We start from the raw sequence: 18856 nt of genomic DNA, 5'->3' as shown, positions 1-18856 counted from the left end.
AAGAGCAGGAGGGGAAACAGATCAAAGAAGAGGAAAGGATGATGGCAGCACCTTTAGGCTAGAAATAACTTCCATAGTTAAAGCCACAACTATAAATGTATCCAACAGAGTGGGGCCTCAACAGATTACAGATGGAATACGCAGGTGGGTCCCGTGGACTTTTAGAATCCAGTAGTTGCTAGAAATAAGTTATCTCATCCACATACCTACCGGCACTTCTGATTTTCGGCTATGATGAAACAATAAGGCCTATGTTTGTTTCTCTAAGGTTAGTCTTAAAAGGGATTGGATGGAGGAAGGAGAAGGAACAGCCAAGGGTAAGGAAAAACTTCACAATGAATGATGAGTGTTAAGTGACACTCCCTGAGGATGTAGTTTAGAATCTTTACTTAGCACAACATCAAGAATCAGTTAGTTCCAGGGCAACGCGCCATTCCATCCCCTGGGTCCATCTCTCCCACCACATGCTCTATAACGCAGTATAACCAAACGGCGCGTTCATCTAGAATAGAAAGTTTAAATAATATCTGTCCAATAACTGCCCTTGCTTCTTTGTGATGTTGGGAAAGAAAAAACAAAAAAGCAAGCAACCGAAACCAAACCCTTTCCAAGCCAGCTGGTGCCTATCTTCCCACAGCATTTTCAGGGGAATTTCTGCTCACCCTACTTCATCAGTGAGGACAGAGGCCATGGGACAGGTCTGGGCCTCTGTAAAGGCTGGAAAGAGAAACCAAACAATTTGGGCCACAAGTAGATTCTGGCACATTTTTAGATGAGGTTAAAAACATCATGGTGTGCACAGGGAGCAGGAAAAGGAGTTTTCTGAGGGCAGTAGTGCCTGGAGGCAGAATAAACTGTCCGGTCTACTCTTGGGGTGGAGCTCCTGGCAGTAAGGACAGAGGAGCTAGGGGGCCTCGAGGAAGGTGTTGGTTCGGAAGATGGAGGAGACAATCTTGCCAGTGGCATTGATGGTACCCTCGCTGTCTGAGCTGGACTCAGAGTCGCTGCTCCCAGAGTAGGCGCCCAAGCCTGGGAGGATGCCGATGCAGACGGCAGCAGAGGGGCAGTGGATGGCGGGACCGCTCAGGGATGTGCTTCCAAGAGACACGCAGGATGGGGCTCCTGCAAAAAAGGAGGAAGGCCTGTTACTTCATCACCCTCTTCCAAAGTTGATGGCGTGCTTTCCATGCATTGAGGGCTTTATGTTGGAAGTCTCAAAACAAGCCGATACGGTCAACACTACTATCATCCTCATCTTAAGAGTTGTTCCTTGTTTATAACTGAGAAAACCAAAGCCACAGCAGAGAACATTTTCATACCATGCAGAATGTCACCAAGTAGTTGGGGCTCTTTTCATCCCAGGAAACCCATATTTATGGTAGCCCTCTGGGACAGAAAGCCTCAATCAAGAAAACACAGGACTTGAACTGAAGGTTAGAGGAAAAGTTAAGGACTCTCCTCCACCCCTTCTTCCTTCCTGTTTCCAGCCTCCCTGAATCACTACAGCAGCCTGGTGTGTAGGAATGCCCCATCTTACTGATGAGGGAGGTCCAAAGCCCTAGCTAAGGTTAAGGCCACTTAGAATAGTAGAAAACGGTAAACTAAATCTGAGTTAAAAGCTAATGTACTAAAATGATCCCAGAGCTCACTGTAGAGTAAGGGCTGGAGTTCAAAAGCATTGTCTCAGGCTGACAAATATATTACCTTAGCAGGTTTTGCCTTAACAGACCCCTAACACCTCATGTAACTGTGAAAAGAATATGTGGTTCCAAGTAGATGAAATCAGGAGTACATAAAAAATACCACTGAGAAGCAGAAAGAGATCTCAAACAGCCAGTACACGTAGTTCATTTGCTTATCTTACAGGAACTACTATTAAAGCGGAAAGGAAGCTGCTAAAGATAATACTAAAACATGGAGATGTAGAAAATGACATGAGAGCTGATACTGAATGTAGAGGAGGTGGTAACAAGGCCACAAGAAAGCAGATGCAAATATTAAGAGTATCACAAAAGCTGACTTCTTTACCATATAAAAAGTTCTTCCAAAACTTACAACCAACCAACAACTGAATAGAAAAGTAGACAAAAGACACAAACACTTCACAGAAAAAGAAACAAATGACTTAAATGTAGGTGGCTGAGGACCAGGGGAGATTTAACTGTTTACTCCACACTCTTTTGTCCCTTTTGAAATTTTTTATTATGTGCATTTAACTACCTATTCAGACAAGATTTAAGAAAGCCAAATGCAAAAATTCAAAGAGCATCCTAAGCCACTTAAAGTAGGAAGGAATAGCCCCCTCTATCTCTGCAACCCCAAGGGCATCCCTGTCTTACATTCAGGAAGGCTGTAGAAGAATGACAGTCCTATTGTGTATCTTCTCCTCAGACTCTAAGTCTTGAGGGCAAGGACTCCTTCCTCACCATCCCATCCCCTGGGCACAGAGCAGGCCAGCATTCACAACACATAATAATGCAGGGAAGTGCTGTTATAGAGTTTCACTGCAAATGGCTGAATTGGGGGGGGGAGGTGAGGGGGATGAGAATCTGAAAATTTAGGACGTAACATCACATTGTATGCCATTCATTACCTGAACATTTGTTGTATTATTACATTGACATATACAGTGATACTTTCAGTATTCTGTTAGAAAAATTTGATTGTTTAAAAAAAAAACACCTTGATATCATAAGGGTATGAATCAGTTACTCAGAAAAGTAGTTTTTGAGAAGCTGTTCAGTGAGATGTGTCACCTTATTAATTATTTCAAGGGTGAACTGAATTTCAGGGTCTATCTTAGACAGAAAAGAAGGATCAAGGTCAGAGCACCTATGGAGGACTAGGGCAGGCCTAAGGGAAGCATGGCAGCCAGCCACAGAAATGTAGCCACAGGAATCTGGACCATGGTGGAATCAGCAGAGTTTAAGCAAAAAGACCAAATCTCCCAATTATCTAGGATGTTTCAAGAAAGAAAAGAGACTACAACTCCGACAAATTTCATTCCAAAAGCAGTTAACTGTCCAAAGAGAACAAAATGGTGTCCTCTGATCTTGCCCATTTGGTGAAGTTTCCTACCAACTTCTGCATTTGCAGGACCACACTGTCACACCAAATTAACACCGAAAATTACTAATGGAGAATGTTCTCAAGATTCAGACAGATGAGTGACTTGAGACTAGATAGGACCAACTTGTGCATTCAGTGGCTCTGCTCAGAGCTGAAGCCAGAGCCTCCAGTGGGGGAAGCCTGAATCTCCATGAGGACCACAGAGCTATCTTCTGGGGGACTAAAGGGACAAAGGCTTCTACTGCCGAGGACAAGACTCTAAAAGAAGCTTCCAGGATAGTCTTCTCGTGGGCCCTTAGCTCCTGGCAAAAGAGGGTTATTTCTTGCCCAGTTTCTCCCATATGAATGAAAGGGTAGACAGAAGAGATTTAGAATGACAGAAAAGATGGCTCTTAAACACAAGCATCTGACAGAAAGTTTAAAGAAACCACACAAGTCTTCCTTTCCACTGACTGAGGCAGACAGTTCCTAGCAGGGAATAAGCACCAGATACAGGGTTACTAGTTAACTAGCTGAAATATATTTTAGATTTCCATGAAGTTTTATGTGTGTGTATGCACACAGGATATACTTATTCTATTTAAGCAGCTACAGTTCAGCAAGTTCCTTATATATTAAAAAGATACCAGTGAAATGGAACTCATACATTGCTGATGGGAATGTAAACTGGGATAACTCCTTAGCAGGGCAATTTGGCAATATTTAAATTACACATGCATATCTGACTCAATAATTCTACTTCGAAGTATTTAACGTAATATGTTTTGAATGTGAAAAATGATGCATGTAAGGGTTATTTAATGAAACATCATAATAGCGAAAGAATGGAAACAATCTAAATGTTCATAAATAAAAATGAAATAAATATACTATAGTACAACCATACAATGGATTACTACACAGCCTTAAAAAGGAATGAAATTCTTTATGTGCAGATATACTATGATTCCCAAAGTAACTAAGCAATGAACAGAAGAGCATGTTAATTAAAATCATGATAATGATGATACAAAGTGCAAAACAACATAGGAAGTAATCTTACCAAAAAATCAACATGAATGGACCAAGCTCAAGATCTAACTACCATTTTATAGGAAACATAGGGTAGAAAGGAACACCATGAGGATGCATTCAGCAAAATCCAGAGTGTGGGAAACTCCACAGGACAAAGACCCAGTTTCTTCACAAAAACAAACAAACAAACAAAAACCATCAAAGGAAACAAAAACTAAATTTAAAAAGGAGGAAGAACTCATAGGTTAAATGAGACTTAAAAGACTTACTAGCTTACTGTTAAGATGCCGTAAGATGGCAATATTCCCAAAATGATCTATAGATTCAGACAATTCCTACCAAAATCCCAGCTGCCTTTTTTGTAGAAAGTGACAAGTTGATCCCCAAATTCATACTGAAATGCAAAGGACCTCAAATAGTCAAAAAGATCTTGAAAAAGAACAAACTTGGAAGACTGACCCTTTCCAGTTTCAAAACTTACTATAAAGCTATAGTGATCAAAACTGTGTGGTAATGGCATAAGGATAGACATATAGATCAATGGAAGAGAAAAGAGAATCCAGAAATAAACCCACACATGCTGTTCAACTGATTTTCAACAAAAGTGTCATAACAATTCAGTGGGGAAAAGAACAGTCTTTTCAACAAATTTGAGTCAAAAAAATTAGTTCAAAATGGGTCAAAGACCAAAAAGTAAGAGCTAAAACTATAAAACTCTTAGAAAAAAATGTAAGTGTAAATCTTCTTGACCATTAATTAGGCAGTATGACACCTAAAGCTCAAGCAATCAAACAAACAAAAAAAATGGGTGTTATCAAAACTGAAAACTTTTGTGCTCCAGTGAACATCATCAAGAAAGTGAAAATACAACCCAGAGATACAATACTTGTAAATCACCTGACAAGTGTCCAGTATCCAGAACATACAAAGAACTCTTATAATGCAATAATAAACAGTCAAATAATCCAATTTTTAAAAAGGCTCAGGATTTGAATAATATTTCTCCAAAAAAGATAAACAAATGGCCAATAAGTACGTGATGCCAACATCATTAGTCATTAGAGAAACCCCAACCAGAACCATAATGAAGCATCACTTCACACCCAGAATGATGTACATTATGGGAAAGACAACAAGTATTGATAAGGATGTGAACCTTCATTTACTGCTGGTAGAATGTAATAACGGTGCAGCTGCTGTACAAAACAAGTTCCTTAAAAAGTTAAACACAGATTTATTATATGACTCAGCAATTCCATTCCTAGGTATATATCTAAACCCAAAGGAACTGAAAACAGTTGCTCACACAAAAACTTGAACGTGAATGTTCATAGCAGCATGGTTCATAATAGCTCAAAAGTGGAAACAACCTAAATGTTCGTGAGCTGATGAGTAAACAAAAATGTGGCAAATCATATGACAGAATATTACTCAGCGGTAAAAAGTACTGATGCATGCCACAACATGAATGAACTTTGAAAATACTGTGTTAAGTGAAACAAAGCCAGACACAAAAGGCCATATATTACATGATTTCCTTTATATAAAATGTTCAGAAAAGGCAAATCCATAGAGTCAGAAAGCAGACTGTGGTTGCCAGTGGCTGCAGAAAGGGGAAGAACGAAGAATAACTGCTAATGCGCATGGGGCTTCTTTTTGGGGTGATGAAAAATTCTGGAATTAGATAGTGGTGATAAATACACATTCTTCTGAACATATTAAAAATCACTGAGCTGAATCCCTTAAAAGGGTGAATTTTATGATATGTAAATTATCACCAATTTTTTTAAGCCATATAAGCCAAATAAAATGTCTAATCTTTGCTTGGATCCTGATTTTTAATTGTCAGGAAAAAAATTTATGAGAAAACTGAGGAAAAATGAATACTAATTTTGTATTTGATAGTATTTAGGAATTATTCTAATTATTCTAGGTGTGATAATGGTATTACAATTATGTTAAAAAAACATTTTTTAGGGATAAATACAGAGTAACTATGGAAGAAACAATCCGATGTCTAGAATTTGCTTCAAAATACAGGCAACATAAATGAAACAAGATTGGATGTATTAAAAGTTGTTGAAGCTACATTATGGGGTTCATTATACTATTATCTCAACACTTGAATATGTCTTAAGCTTTCTATAATAAAACACTTTCCAAAAAATAATATATTTGTAACTGCTTGTACATACACTGACTAGCTCTAGACATATATGTAAGAAATATATAAAACTGTTTCTCTCTGGGAAGGAGAATGGGATAGAAGAGGACATAGAGGTAGAAAGAAAGCTCTTCACTGTCTTTTTTTAAAGTAAATTCTAGAGCAAAAAGGTATCAGCAACTGCCCACCATTCCTGGAGTTCAGTAGATATGTTTTAAAATATCCTTTTTTTGAAAGAGAAATAAATGTAAGCCCTGTTTTACAGATGACCCTCTAAGTTTAACTTAACAGCCTCAATCCCAATGGGAGTTAGGAATGGAAGAACTGAAAACACTCGAATTTCTCATCCCTGATTCAATCCCCAGTAACACTCACCCTCACTTATAACTTTGTGCCACTTAATACAGTACCAGATTTGATCGTATAAAAGTAACTACCAAAGAAAGTGTACTCCTGGAAACTGCATTGAGCTTCTAAGCTCAATCCAATCCAGCTAACAGCAGGAGCCAGGCATTCTATCTCACTGGTAGCCAGCCAGGTGAAATCAAGAAACTTGACATTTAAGGGAGACAGAGAAACCCCTTTGTGAGCAGAGGTGATATGACCAGAACTTTGGCTTTGTAAGCACTCCTGGGAAAGCACAATTGTCATTTATCAGTTCCATTGGTTTCTAACATACTATTTTGCAGGGCAGCTGACACCCTGCTAGGTATAAGTCCTGCATGGTCTAAAATGGTTTGGTAGGTTAAGTTTAGGTAGGTTTGCGTAGAGATATGCACATGCCTCCACAGATAAAATGCATTTCAGCCTTTTACTACATTTCATGTGTATTGTAAGTAAAGAATGAAATGAAAGCTGCCACCCACCTTGATTCTTGTCATCTGGGTCAGGGTCCGATTTCAGTCTTTTCACACTGTTGCCACTCTCTGAGCTGTAAACAAAAAAACATGGTGATCTGAGCTATGTCCAATCTTGGGGATCAAAGCTTTGGGAATCAGAAGTTCCAATAACCACTTAATATGGGGCTTAGGCAGCCTCAAGGAGTTGGGATGATCTGAAATGAAAAGTTTTCATTTCAGGTTCTTAATCTCCTTCCAGTTACACTGTTGTTATAAAGATAATTTAAACCGTTGACCATTTCAAGGAGGTGAAGCATTATCTCTTCAAGCATCACCTAAACATCAGATTCTTTCTTGTCATCATTCATCTTGGTTAGAACCACAGATGGATTTCAAGAATATCTGGACATGTTTATAAATGACAAACATTTAGTAGTTATTAGAGATTGAAGAAAATACCTTCAGTGACATGCTAAAGATTCTGAAAGTCACCCAGAAGACCGTCACTAAAAACACATACTTCTGGGAGAGGGTATAGCTCAAGTGATAGAGGGCATGCTTAGCATACACACGGTCCTCGGTTCAATCCCCAGTACCTCTTCTAAAAATAAATAAATAAATAAGTAAGCCTAATTACTTCCCCGACCAAAAACAAACAAACAAACAAACAACAACAGCAAAAAAGAACCATGCGGCTTGGAGAAGGTATAATGCTCCCCAGCTCAACCATCACTACTAATGTAAGTAAGGTTTGTAAAATTCTTAGCCAATAAACAAGTTAGGGTAGTCAAAAAAAAAAAAAAAGCATGTACTTCAAAGAGGAAGGAAATGACCCCAGATGGAAGGGACGGTGAGCAAAGAATCTGGCAAATACAAATCTAAACAAATATTGTCTATACAAAAAAACATCTACTTCGCAGCGTCAAATATGACCATACTGAAGTACTGAACATTAGTAGCATGTGAAGTAGGAAGAAGGTGACTGTAGCTAAAAGTTCTAGAGTCCATGGATAATTTTGTAGGGAGGTAAGATAGTAATTTACTCTAGGCTTTGCTAAGTATTCCTGATAAAGTGCAAGGTTAGCCACCAAAAGAACAGAAGAAGAATACATAAATCCAAACTAGTAGAATGGAAAAAAAAAAAAGAACAAAAGATTTTAAAACCATAATCAATTTTTATAAAAAAGATACAAGGAAAAATACTTTTAAATACAAAGCCAAATAACATTATGATAGTAGAAACTACATTAAAAAATTCTAATAAATTCAATCTATAAAGAGATTAACAGACTAAATTTTAAATCAGCTATTTATGAGACACACCTGAAAACTTAACAAAAGCAAAATAAACAACTTAAGACCCAGAAAGATTGGAAGCAAAGGAATGGAGAAAGAATTACCGCAGCAAATACTAACCCAAAGAAGGCTAGGGTACCTATATTAATATTAAGAAGATAGACTTTAAGATCAAAAGTGTTACACGGGATAAAGGAGGTTAGTTTACAATGAAACAAAGTTTAATTCACTATGAAGAAATAACAGTTTTGAACACGTATGCTTCTAATTAAAGAGCTTAAAAGTATACTATGTTCAACAGAACTCTGAAGAAAATCAAGAAATCATTACTACAGTGGGAGATTTCAAAATTCTCCCCTCAAGTACTAACAGAACAAGTAGACAAATCTGTAAAGACCCAAGATTTGAACCATATAATTAACAAGTTCGTTCTGTTGTACCTACACAGAACCCAAAACAAACAATTACAAAACAGAGTCTCCTGAAGCTCACTTGGAGCATTCTCAAAAATTAACCTCAGGAATAGGTCATAAAGCAAGTCTAAAGCAATTTCAAAAGAACCAGTATATACAAACCACAACGCAATTAGGGTAGAAATCAATAACAAAAACTAATATATTATATTTCACAGACTCTAAGACACCACTGACTGTAAGGTATTAACATGTGGCAGAAAAAAGTTCATCTTAGAACAAATGAAAATGTTTAAGTTAACTAAATATGTTTGGAAGTTTGTAAAAATGCTTATAATTCATGAATCAAGGAAGAAATCAGAATAGATATTTAAAAATTTAGTTGGGAATATATGTATGTATATGCATGACTGGGACATTGTGCTGTATACCAGAGATTGACACATTGTAATTGACTGTATTTCAATTAGAAAAAAAAATAACTTAGTTGGAAATATAAAATTGTATACAATGAAAGCTGAAGAAAAACTATAGCTTTAGATGCCTACAACTAAAAAGAAGGGCTGAAAATTAATTAGCTTGGTATCTGACAGTTACTTATAACAAAAATAATAAAAGTATAATATTGAAGAAAGTAAAGAATATTCTAAGGAAAGGAGGTAGGAGATATTAAAGAGCAAAAATTAATGAAATAGAAAAAAACAGGGAAAAGTAAATCCAAAAGATCTTTGAAAAGACTAATAAAACAGACACTACCCTCTCATGAAAACAGTCAAGATAAGAACAAAAGCACAATTCATCAGTATTTGGGACATAAAGGGGACAATTACAGATATAACAGCAATCAGAAAAATAAGGAATACTAACAATTTAGCTCATGTATTTGAGAAAAAACCAAAATGGACAAATTCCCAGAAAATATGATAAAACTGACTCAGCCCTGTCTTCTCTGCAGCTCTGGGAGCAGATCTCCTGCCACAGCCCCTCATTCCCTGAAAATGTACCCTTTTGCCAAGTTTGTCTCCACCCACTCCTTGATCAGGAGAACCTCTCCACTACTGAGCTGACTGATCACTGTCTAAAGTGATGCTGAAACGACCAGACGGAGACACTGACAGATGAGAGCCACAGCAGCTTGGCAGCCCCATGTCCCAATCACCTCACTTATTCCTAGCTGCAGCTTCTAAGCGAGTGCCTTCTCACAGGACACTGACAGAGCAGCCAAGTTCATTGGAGCTGGGGCTGCCATAGCAGGGGTGGCTGCCTCTGGGACTGGACCTGGAGGTGTGTTTGGGATTCTCATCATTGGTTATGCCAGGAACCCTTCTCTGAAGCAACAGCTCTTTTCCTGTGCTGTTCTGGGCTTTGACCTCTTGGAGACCATGAGGCTCTTTTGATGGATGGTGGCCTTTCTCATCCTCTTCGCCTCGTGAAGGAGCGATCTCCACCTCCTATAGTTCTTTCTCCTATGTCTTGTCTGAACTGTATGTTCCTTTTCGTGTACTTCACCAGGCAGCCTGGGGAAAGTGGTTGGCTCAGGGTTTTACAGACGGACACAAAAAAATACTGTATTAGTAAGAAAAAAAATGACTCAAAAAAGACATGGAAAAATATAAAAAGTCCTATAATCACAAATTTAAAAAAAAGAGGGCCCAAAGTGATTTCATAGAGTTCTACCAAACTTTCACAAAAGAACACTACCAGCTTATAGAAACTCCTCCAGAGAACAGAAAAAGAAGGAATACTCCCTAAATGAATCTAGGTTTAATCCTCATATCAAAATCAGATAAAATGAGGGAAAAAATATATGCCAGTCTCACTCATGATTGTAGATGCAACAATCTATACAAAATACTAGCAAAACAAATCCAGCAATTAAAAAAAAAGAAAATACATCACTACAAGCTGGGTTTATCACAGGAATGCAACATTAGAAAAAAAAAAAACTTTCTTTTTTTTTTTTTACTGTAACAGAGTTAAAAATAAAAGTTTATTTTATCAATTTAAAAGCACAAAAAAACTGACAAAATTTAACAACTCAAGGCTACAAAAGAATCTCTTACCAAACTAGGAACAGAACTTCCTTAACCTGCTAAAGGATATCTGAAAAGAAAAAAACAACAAACACTATTCTTAGTGGTGAAAAGTTATAAAAATTCTATTTAACACTAGAGATAAAACAAAGATATGCACAGTAATTGTTTCTTTCTAACATTTTACTGGCGGTCCCAGCCAGCGCAATAAGAAAAAGGAATTAAAAGGTGTAAGGAAGAGAATAAAACTGTCATTATTCACAGATGGTGACTCTCTACATAGAAATTACAAAAGAACCCACTGATAAATTATTAAAGTTAATAAGAAGAGTTATTATTAAAGTTAATAAGAGTTGGGTGACTGGATATAAATATTCCAAAATCAACTGCACTTTTATATATCAGCAACAACAACAAAAATAATACCCAGGACTAAATCTAACAAAAGACATGTACAACCTTTTTGAAAAAAAAAAAAAACTATTAAGAATTTACTAAATGTCATTAAAGGAAACAAATAAATGTAGATATATGCCATGGATAGAGAAAGAGTCAAATCCATAAAGATCTGTTCTTTCCATAAATTTATCAAGCAATTTAGTAACATTCCAATAAAAATCCCAATAGGGATTGTTAAAGAACTTAAACTAAATCTAAAATTTATATGGAAGAATGAAGTGGCCAAGAATAGATAGGACATCCCTGAGAAGAAGGTAAGGGTACTTGTCGTACCAGATATCAAGATCTGTTATAAAGCTACAATAATTACAGTGTGATACTGGTCCAACAGATCCTAGGAACAGAAAAACAGAATCCCCAGACAAACTCATGTATGTATGGAAACTTGTTTTAAGACAGAGGTGACACTGAAGGTCTTTGAGGTAAGGCAGAAGTAGTCAGTAAATGTTGCTAGAAAATTGGCTTTTCATTTGAAGAAAAGAATTGAATTGTGATCCCTACCTTCACAAAAATCAATTCCAGATAGATTAAAGACTAACATGTGAAAGACAAAATTCTAAAACCTTTACAAGAAAAACTGTATTACAACCTTGGGGTAGAAGGAATTTCTTGAATATAAAAGGATCTAATATAACAAGCAAATATTGATATATCTGACCACATTAAAATTGACCACCTTCAAAAGGTACAAACTTCCAATTATAAAATAAATGTTGTGGGAATGTAACATACAACATGGTGACTATAGTTAATAATACCATATTGTATATTTGAAAGTTGCCAAAAGAGTAGATCTTAGAAGTTCTCATCACAAGGAAAAAAATATGTCATCATGTGTGGTGATGAATGTTAACTAGACTTACTGTGGTGATCAATCATTTCATTTTATATATATATATATCAAGTCATTTTGCACACTTGAAACTAATATATGTTACATGTCAATTATATCTCAATTTTAAAAATTGACCACCTTAAAATTAAATATTAAAATTAATAAAAGTAAAAAGATAAGCTATAAATTGGGGGAAAATAATATGAGGACTATGTTTAAAAAAAAAAACAAAACCTATAGATCAGTAAGAAAAATACAAATAACCTTGTAGAAAAATGGCAATATGAATGAACAAACCTTTTTCACACAATAGGACACATGAACGGCAAATCAACATATGAAATATGTCAACTACATTTGTTAACAGGGAAATGCAAGTTAAGATTATAAGGAGATGCTGTTTTATAAATCACTGTATCACTGTATCTGTGCTATCCAGTAGGGCAGCAACTAGCATTCAACACTTAAAATTTGACTAGTGTGGCTAGGGAATTGGATTTTAAATTTCACTTAGTTTTAATTCATTTAAATTTAGATAGCCACAGGTGGCCAGGGGCTATCATACTGGACGCACAGCTCTAGAGAAACATATGCACATACGTAACATAGCATGTCCTTGACGTATCAGCACCACTTGCCATAATCCAAACATTCATTCACAGGAGATGAACAATTTTGGTATCTCAAATAATGCACTGTTATACAGCAGAACTCACTTTCAGAATGAATTACAGCTGTATATGCACATACACACACAATATTGTTTCAATCATAGAAATAATTTGAGGGAAAAATCAGTCACAGAAGATCATATATATAATGAAATTGTTTTTATAAAGTTTAAAAACAAGCAAGCTATAATATAATACTTATATAGGCAACCAAAAAACCCCAAAACTATTAAAGTAAAGAAAGGCAAAAGAATTTGATTTGGAAAAGTAGTGTGAGGATGGCAAGGCAGGGGGACGATGGGGAGGAGCAAGAGGCAGACTCAATATTGTTGACAACGCTCTAAGTCTTAAGTTGGGTGATGGGTTCACAGGTGCTTGTTTTATTATTATGCTTCACAACACACACACACACCAGGCATCAGACGTTCACCAAGCATCAGAATCATCCAGGTGGAACTCTAAAAAATAGACTCCCGGATCTCCTTCTAAACTTACTGAGCCAGAATTCATGTGAGGCAAGCCATAGAATTAACAAACCCCCAAGTGATTCTAATAAACTCAAGGCTGAGTGGATTAGGAAGTCCTGCCTCAGAAGACGAATTTATTACCTTGCTGCACAACACAACAATAAAGGATGTCTAATAAAGGTGATCTAAGGATTAAGAGAGATACTTATAACACCCATTTTGCTAGCAGCAAGACACTGCTGAGCAGTAGCTAATTGCCCATCTAGAGAGACCTTTCTTGGTATAGTCCAGTAAAACTAACCCAGTCCAAATCCTGAAAGACACTGAGCCAGGCAAGAACACTTTTATAAAAACTTGAAAGGAATAATTCATGGCTTGGATAACTGGCCCTTTTCAGGCCACTGATACTCCTCCCCTTTGCTGCTATACCATGATGACATGTTTACATGTCAACAATGTTCCTAGGAAGATCAGCAGAAGGATGGTATGCCAAGCCACAAAACTGCATCAATGCACTCCCTTCAAAACATGTGGCTGGTTGCCCTATACCATATTGATTTTCCTAATAGACTGCACTTAAGCTTAACATCATTTTGCCCCTGGGTTGGTCAAATTGAAATGACCAGATTTAATCATTTTGGTGCCATTTCAAGATTTAGAAACGGAGGAGCAAGCATAACAATTTATCAAGATCTCTAGGCAGGGCTGCCACCCCACATCTATCAAGCAGAACACCAAGCCAGGTGTGGAACCCAGTCACAGTTGCCATATTCTTACAGGCCACAGAGTCTTTGCAGCAGCTCTTCCCCCTGCCTGGGATGCCTGTCAAAGCCCTAGCCAACCTGTCCTAACTAATCAACCTCTCCCTTCCAATGCCTTCCCTGACTTCCCCAAAATGAGAGCACATATCTGCTCCAGGAAGTTATGTGTCTCCTCCTCCCTACTCTCATTACACCCTATACAAATCCTTTCATAGAACGTACCACCTTGTTTGCCTGGAAACACAGATGCTCAAATACTGAACTCCATCTCCCCTATTACCTTGTGACCTTGGACAAAGGTTTTCAACCTCTGAGATTCTCAGCCTCTTCCTCTGATTATAATAATTTGTACTTCATAGACTTGTTGAGAAGAGTAAGAGATGCATGAAAAGCACTTAACAACGCCTGGAACATGGCAGGCATCCAATGAAGAGTAGCTATTATACGAATGAACAATCAGAGAGACAAAGGTCAGAGGCTATAGAAGACACCAAATCTGGTAGAGGAGAGAGAGAGCTTAGGCTATCAATGGAACTTCACCAGGACTTACGCTTGGGTAACCTTTTGCTCTGATACCATTACTCTGGCATTTCAGAGCACACAGAGGGAGATTTAAGTGGTGTGAATGTGGGCTGACCTCTTATGCTTCACAGCTCCTGCCAACAGCTTTGCCTGGGAGAACTTGTTCTTGGTTTCTATGGGCTTCACAGTCACTTTCTTCTCCAATTCTTTCTTGTTTTCTGGAGAAATTCCAACCTTGTTGAGATTACTGTGAGTTACAGGTTAAGGGTCAAACTAAGCAAAAAGAAGCAAGCAGGACAATGGTAAATGCAGAGACGGAAGGCAGATAGAACCCACTAGCACTTCAGCTCTGCCATGTAATGTTCAGCCTACTCATTAAAAAAATGCCCCCCCTTCTTTACTCTTCCAGTCAAATACAGCTGATTTCAAAAGAAATGAAGTTGAACAGGAGGAAGATGGCAAATCAAGCTCAAAAATAATACAGAGAAGCAAACCGTTCTCTCTGATTTTCAATGAAAATCTGAGCATGACCAGAAAACCTATTACCAAAGACATGGCCAATATCATCCTTGCTGCGGAAGACAAAGGTCTTGAAGAATGCAACAGAAAAAAATGTGGCTTCCCTGAAAACATAAAAAATTTTTGCTTTTTTCCTTCTCTAGGGGTAAAATCAAATTCTGCAGAATGTCCTATGACTATCAATGGCATTCAGTGTTAGCACGACTAACTCCTACTCTGCTGGTGCAGGACATCAGAATCATTTTAAGGCTCATTAAAAAAGTAGTCCCTCCCCTGTTCCAAACCTACTGAATGAGGACCTCCAGAAGCCCAGAAACCTGTTTTAAACACTATCTCAAGGTGATTTTAATGAGAAACTCCTGTGAATATATTGTACAATACAAGGACCAAAAAGTTGTTTTAAAAGCATAATATAACCAGTTCACTTGTAACACACTTTTTCCATGCTTGATGTCAATCTCTGGCTCTCAAGTTTTGTCACTTTCTTTTGTTCTCTCCATCAACCCCCACCCCTCCTTCCCTTTTATCATTTCTCACAACCTATTAGTCAATAGGAACTGGAACATGGTGCAATTCCTTACTTAAGATGCAGTCAATCTCTGGCTCTCAAGTTTTGTCACTTTCTTTTGTTCTCTCCATCAACCCCCACCCCTCCTTCCCTTTTATCATTTCTCACAACCTATTAGTCAATAGGAACTGGAACATGGTGCAATTCCTTACTTAAGATGCAGTAGTGCCTTACTGGAACAATAGTGACATCTAGTGCCCAAGACAGCTAAGAAGTACCTATGAGCCCAAAGGGGTCGGGGTGGGGGTGTGTGGTCTAGGCCGTTTATTTATGTATCTTTGAACAATGGAGAAACTGGGTTTACCAGAAATTAGGAAATTCTAATTCTGATCACTCTTCAGGTACTAACTTGATTCTTATGGGCATCAGTTATTTTGAACATTTTCAATAGTCAATGGGGATTATGCATAATGCTCAGTATTATTCCAAGTTTCATCAACTGAATGTTTTTAAGGTCATCATGGAAACTGATAATATGTTAATCCTAAACATTCATTTTTTTTTTTAGAATAAAAATTAAAGAAACAAATTTCATCTTTCTAGTACGGAATACCAAAAACCAAGAGCATGCTGAGATTTTTACTTGCAACTCCATCATTAAAGGATAAACTCTCAAAGAAAATTCTCATTATTAAACACTGAAAAGAAAACAAAAATGGAAAAAACTGATATAAGAAACCACAAAACCACACATTTATAATGTCAAGACAAAGACAAAAACCAGCACTTAACTTTTTATTCTTCTGAAGTGAAGAAAAGCCCTCAACCTTTTCTTTTTGTGGGGGCAGGAGAGGTGATAATACTATTATTTTTGATCCACATCCAAAGCATAAGCAATTTTTCCCCTTAAGTCCCTCTCACCCTAAAAAGCTTTAAATACAGAAACACATCTCAAAAATCTCAAGGAGTGCATGAGATGAGGCATTTTAAAAAATCACATAGTTTTTAAAAACACTTAATACTACTAAATACTGCTTCAGCCTAACGCAAACAAGAGTTCTGTTGTTTACACTGGCACAAATCACAGCTTATTTGTATTCACAAGTATCACATTATAAAATGCATCATATTATAACAAGAACCAGATCCTGATTTAGAGCTTCAATAAACAAATGTCTAATCCTTCAATTCCTATCTCAGCATGTCTCTGGCTGTATGCATGCTCGGGATTAGTGCATTATGCATCAGTATACATTGCTTCAGATCTTCTAGACAGTCAGAACTTTCCAAGTTTCCAATAAAAGCCAATACCCCTGGCTTCAATGTTGTGCTGTAATGTTATCAAGACAGAAACGTTTCTTTTGCCTCACTACTGCCCCATTCATTCTTCCCTTTGAACTGAAAACCGACAGGCCTCTCACACTCGTACCACAGCAACAATACTCTCTAGAATGCCGCTTTGGGAGATTGCTCTCTGTCTTATTTGCTTGTCTGCCAAATTAAGCACATAAAGTCAAGACATAATTCAAGTGAGTGTAATTAATGTATTTTTCCTTAGAGGAAAAAGTCTGTTTTTTTTTTTTCCTAATGTGAGTCCAGTTTCTGCCCATTTAGGGTTGTGTCTGCACCAGTGTCACTATCACTGTCCTGCTACCTGAAACAATGCAATACATATATATGCCCATCTCTGCAAATAACAATGAACAGTATTACCCTGGGGTCACCATGGAAGAGAGTAGGGGAGAGAAGCTTCAAAGAATCAACCTCAATTCTACAGCTGGGACTGAGGTGTGACTTTCTATCACTATCTTAATGTTAGAACTGGGACTGGAAGCCAGGTCTTTTGCTACCAGAGCAGGTTTTGTGGCACTACACTGCCACCTTACTTCAATCACCATCAGTCACCTTAATTTAAATCAAATCTCTGAGAATCTGTCCACATTTTCTCCCATATAATCCTTTCATGGAACCTACTGAGCACTCTCTACAAAAAATACCAACAAGCACACGCATGCAGTCGTATTATCAATCTTAGAGGTAAAGCCTGCTCAGTCACACTAGTGAGGTTATTCAACACATAAGCCTGAAATACTCAAATAAGCTTTCTCATAGGAGGAAAAAGCTAAGGTGGCCTTTTTAACCTCTACCATGAGTCATTCATTAATTTATTCACATATATACTGAGAACCTATTATATACCAAGCATTGAGGAAATCAATGGTGACCAATTCCTTGTTCTCATGGAGCTTACTTCATATTCCAGCAGTAAAGAGGCAAACAAACCACTAAGCAAATAAATTAAGATTTTCAGGTAGTGTTACAGACTATTTAAAAAATGACATTACACTCAGTGATGGAGGTGAGTGAAATTTTAGATGGGGTGCTTAGGGAAGGTCTCTATGAGGAAGGGGGCTGAGACCCAAATATCATGAAAAGCCAGCCTTGTAAAATCTGAGGGCAGAGCATTCCAGACTGAGGAAACAGCAAATACAAAGGCCATGAGATGGAATCACAAAGCTTAGTATGAGAGGAACTTAAAGAAGGCCAGAAGGCTGGAGTACATTAAACACAAGGAAGAGTAGTTCAAGATGTAACAGGGAGGTAGGTCGGCCTAAATCATGCAGTCTTGTAGGGCCTGGTCAAGAATGTAGACTTAAGTTAAATGCAACAGGAAGCTACAAGTATTTCAAACAGGAAAATGATATGATCCCATGCATGTTTTCAAAAGTTCCCCTTGACTAATGTCTAGAGTATGGATCGTGGGGGAGGAGAGCAGAGCAGAGACAATTAGATGGTCATAGTAGTCCAGAGAAGCATCTATGACTACTGCAGTGGCATTAGAGATAGCAAGAATTTTAAGATTTGGATTACATTTTGGAGGTAGTTTTTGGCCCAGGCACCGGGAGATATAGGAGTACCATTACTGAGATTGGGAAGACCAGAAAAAAAGAGATTGGCAGGGCAGGGCAATGTGATGAGAGTGGGAATTGTGAAGCATGGAACTGAGAATTTTTATTCATCCAAGTTATACCTGGGATGCCTAGTAAGACATTCAAGTGGAGGGGAGAGGTTATAGCTCAGTGGTAAAGTGCATGCTTAGCATGCACGAGGCACTGGGTTCTATCCCCAGTACCTCCTTTAAAAAAAAAAAAAAGACACTCAAGTGGATGCCAAAAAGGCAATAATGAATCAAAGCAAAGTCATCCTGGATGCTTTCTCTACCCCTCTAAGGGGACAGACCAGGTTGTATCTGTAAAAGATGGTTTTACTAAGGATACAGGAGAGT

General features: G+C 37.6%; 1 protein-coding gene and 1 pseudogene across 6 annotated transcripts in view; one reads left to right on the top strand and one right to left on the bottom strand.

The window, feature by feature from the left end:
• Positions 1–370: 370 nt before the first annotated feature.
• PSME3IP1 (proteasome activator subunit 3 interacting protein 1) overlaps positions 371–18856 on the bottom strand; it is a 30897-nt gene continuing 12411 nt past the window's right edge. For all 6 annotated transcript variants that reach the window (XM_045504563.2, XM_045504562.2, XM_010967310.3 and 3 more), the window contains 3 exons: positions 14659–14792; positions 7114–7178; positions 371–1122 (listed from right to left, as the gene is read on the bottom strand). In XM_045504563.2, the coding sequence (XP_045360519.1) occupies positions 905–1122; positions 7114–7178; positions 14659–14792 (417 nt within the window). In that variant the 3' untranslated portion in view covers positions 371–904. The remainder of the gene's footprint in view (positions 1123–7113; positions 7179–14658; positions 14793–18856) is intronic.
• On the top strand, positions 9359–13295 carry LOC141578680 (ATP synthase F(0) complex subunit C2, mitochondrial pseudogene; annotated as a pseudogene).

Source organism: Camelus bactrianus, chromosome 9 (genome assembly GCF_048773025.1).
Source record: "Camelus bactrianus isolate YW-2024 breed Bactrian camel chromosome 9, ASM4877302v1, whole genome shotgun sequence".
Lineage (NCBI taxonomy): Eukaryota > Metazoa > Chordata > Mammalia > Artiodactyla > Camelidae > Camelus > Camelus bactrianus.
The sequence above is the reverse complement of the archived record's forward strand: the minus strand, read 5'-3'. Positions and strand labels throughout refer to the sequence as shown.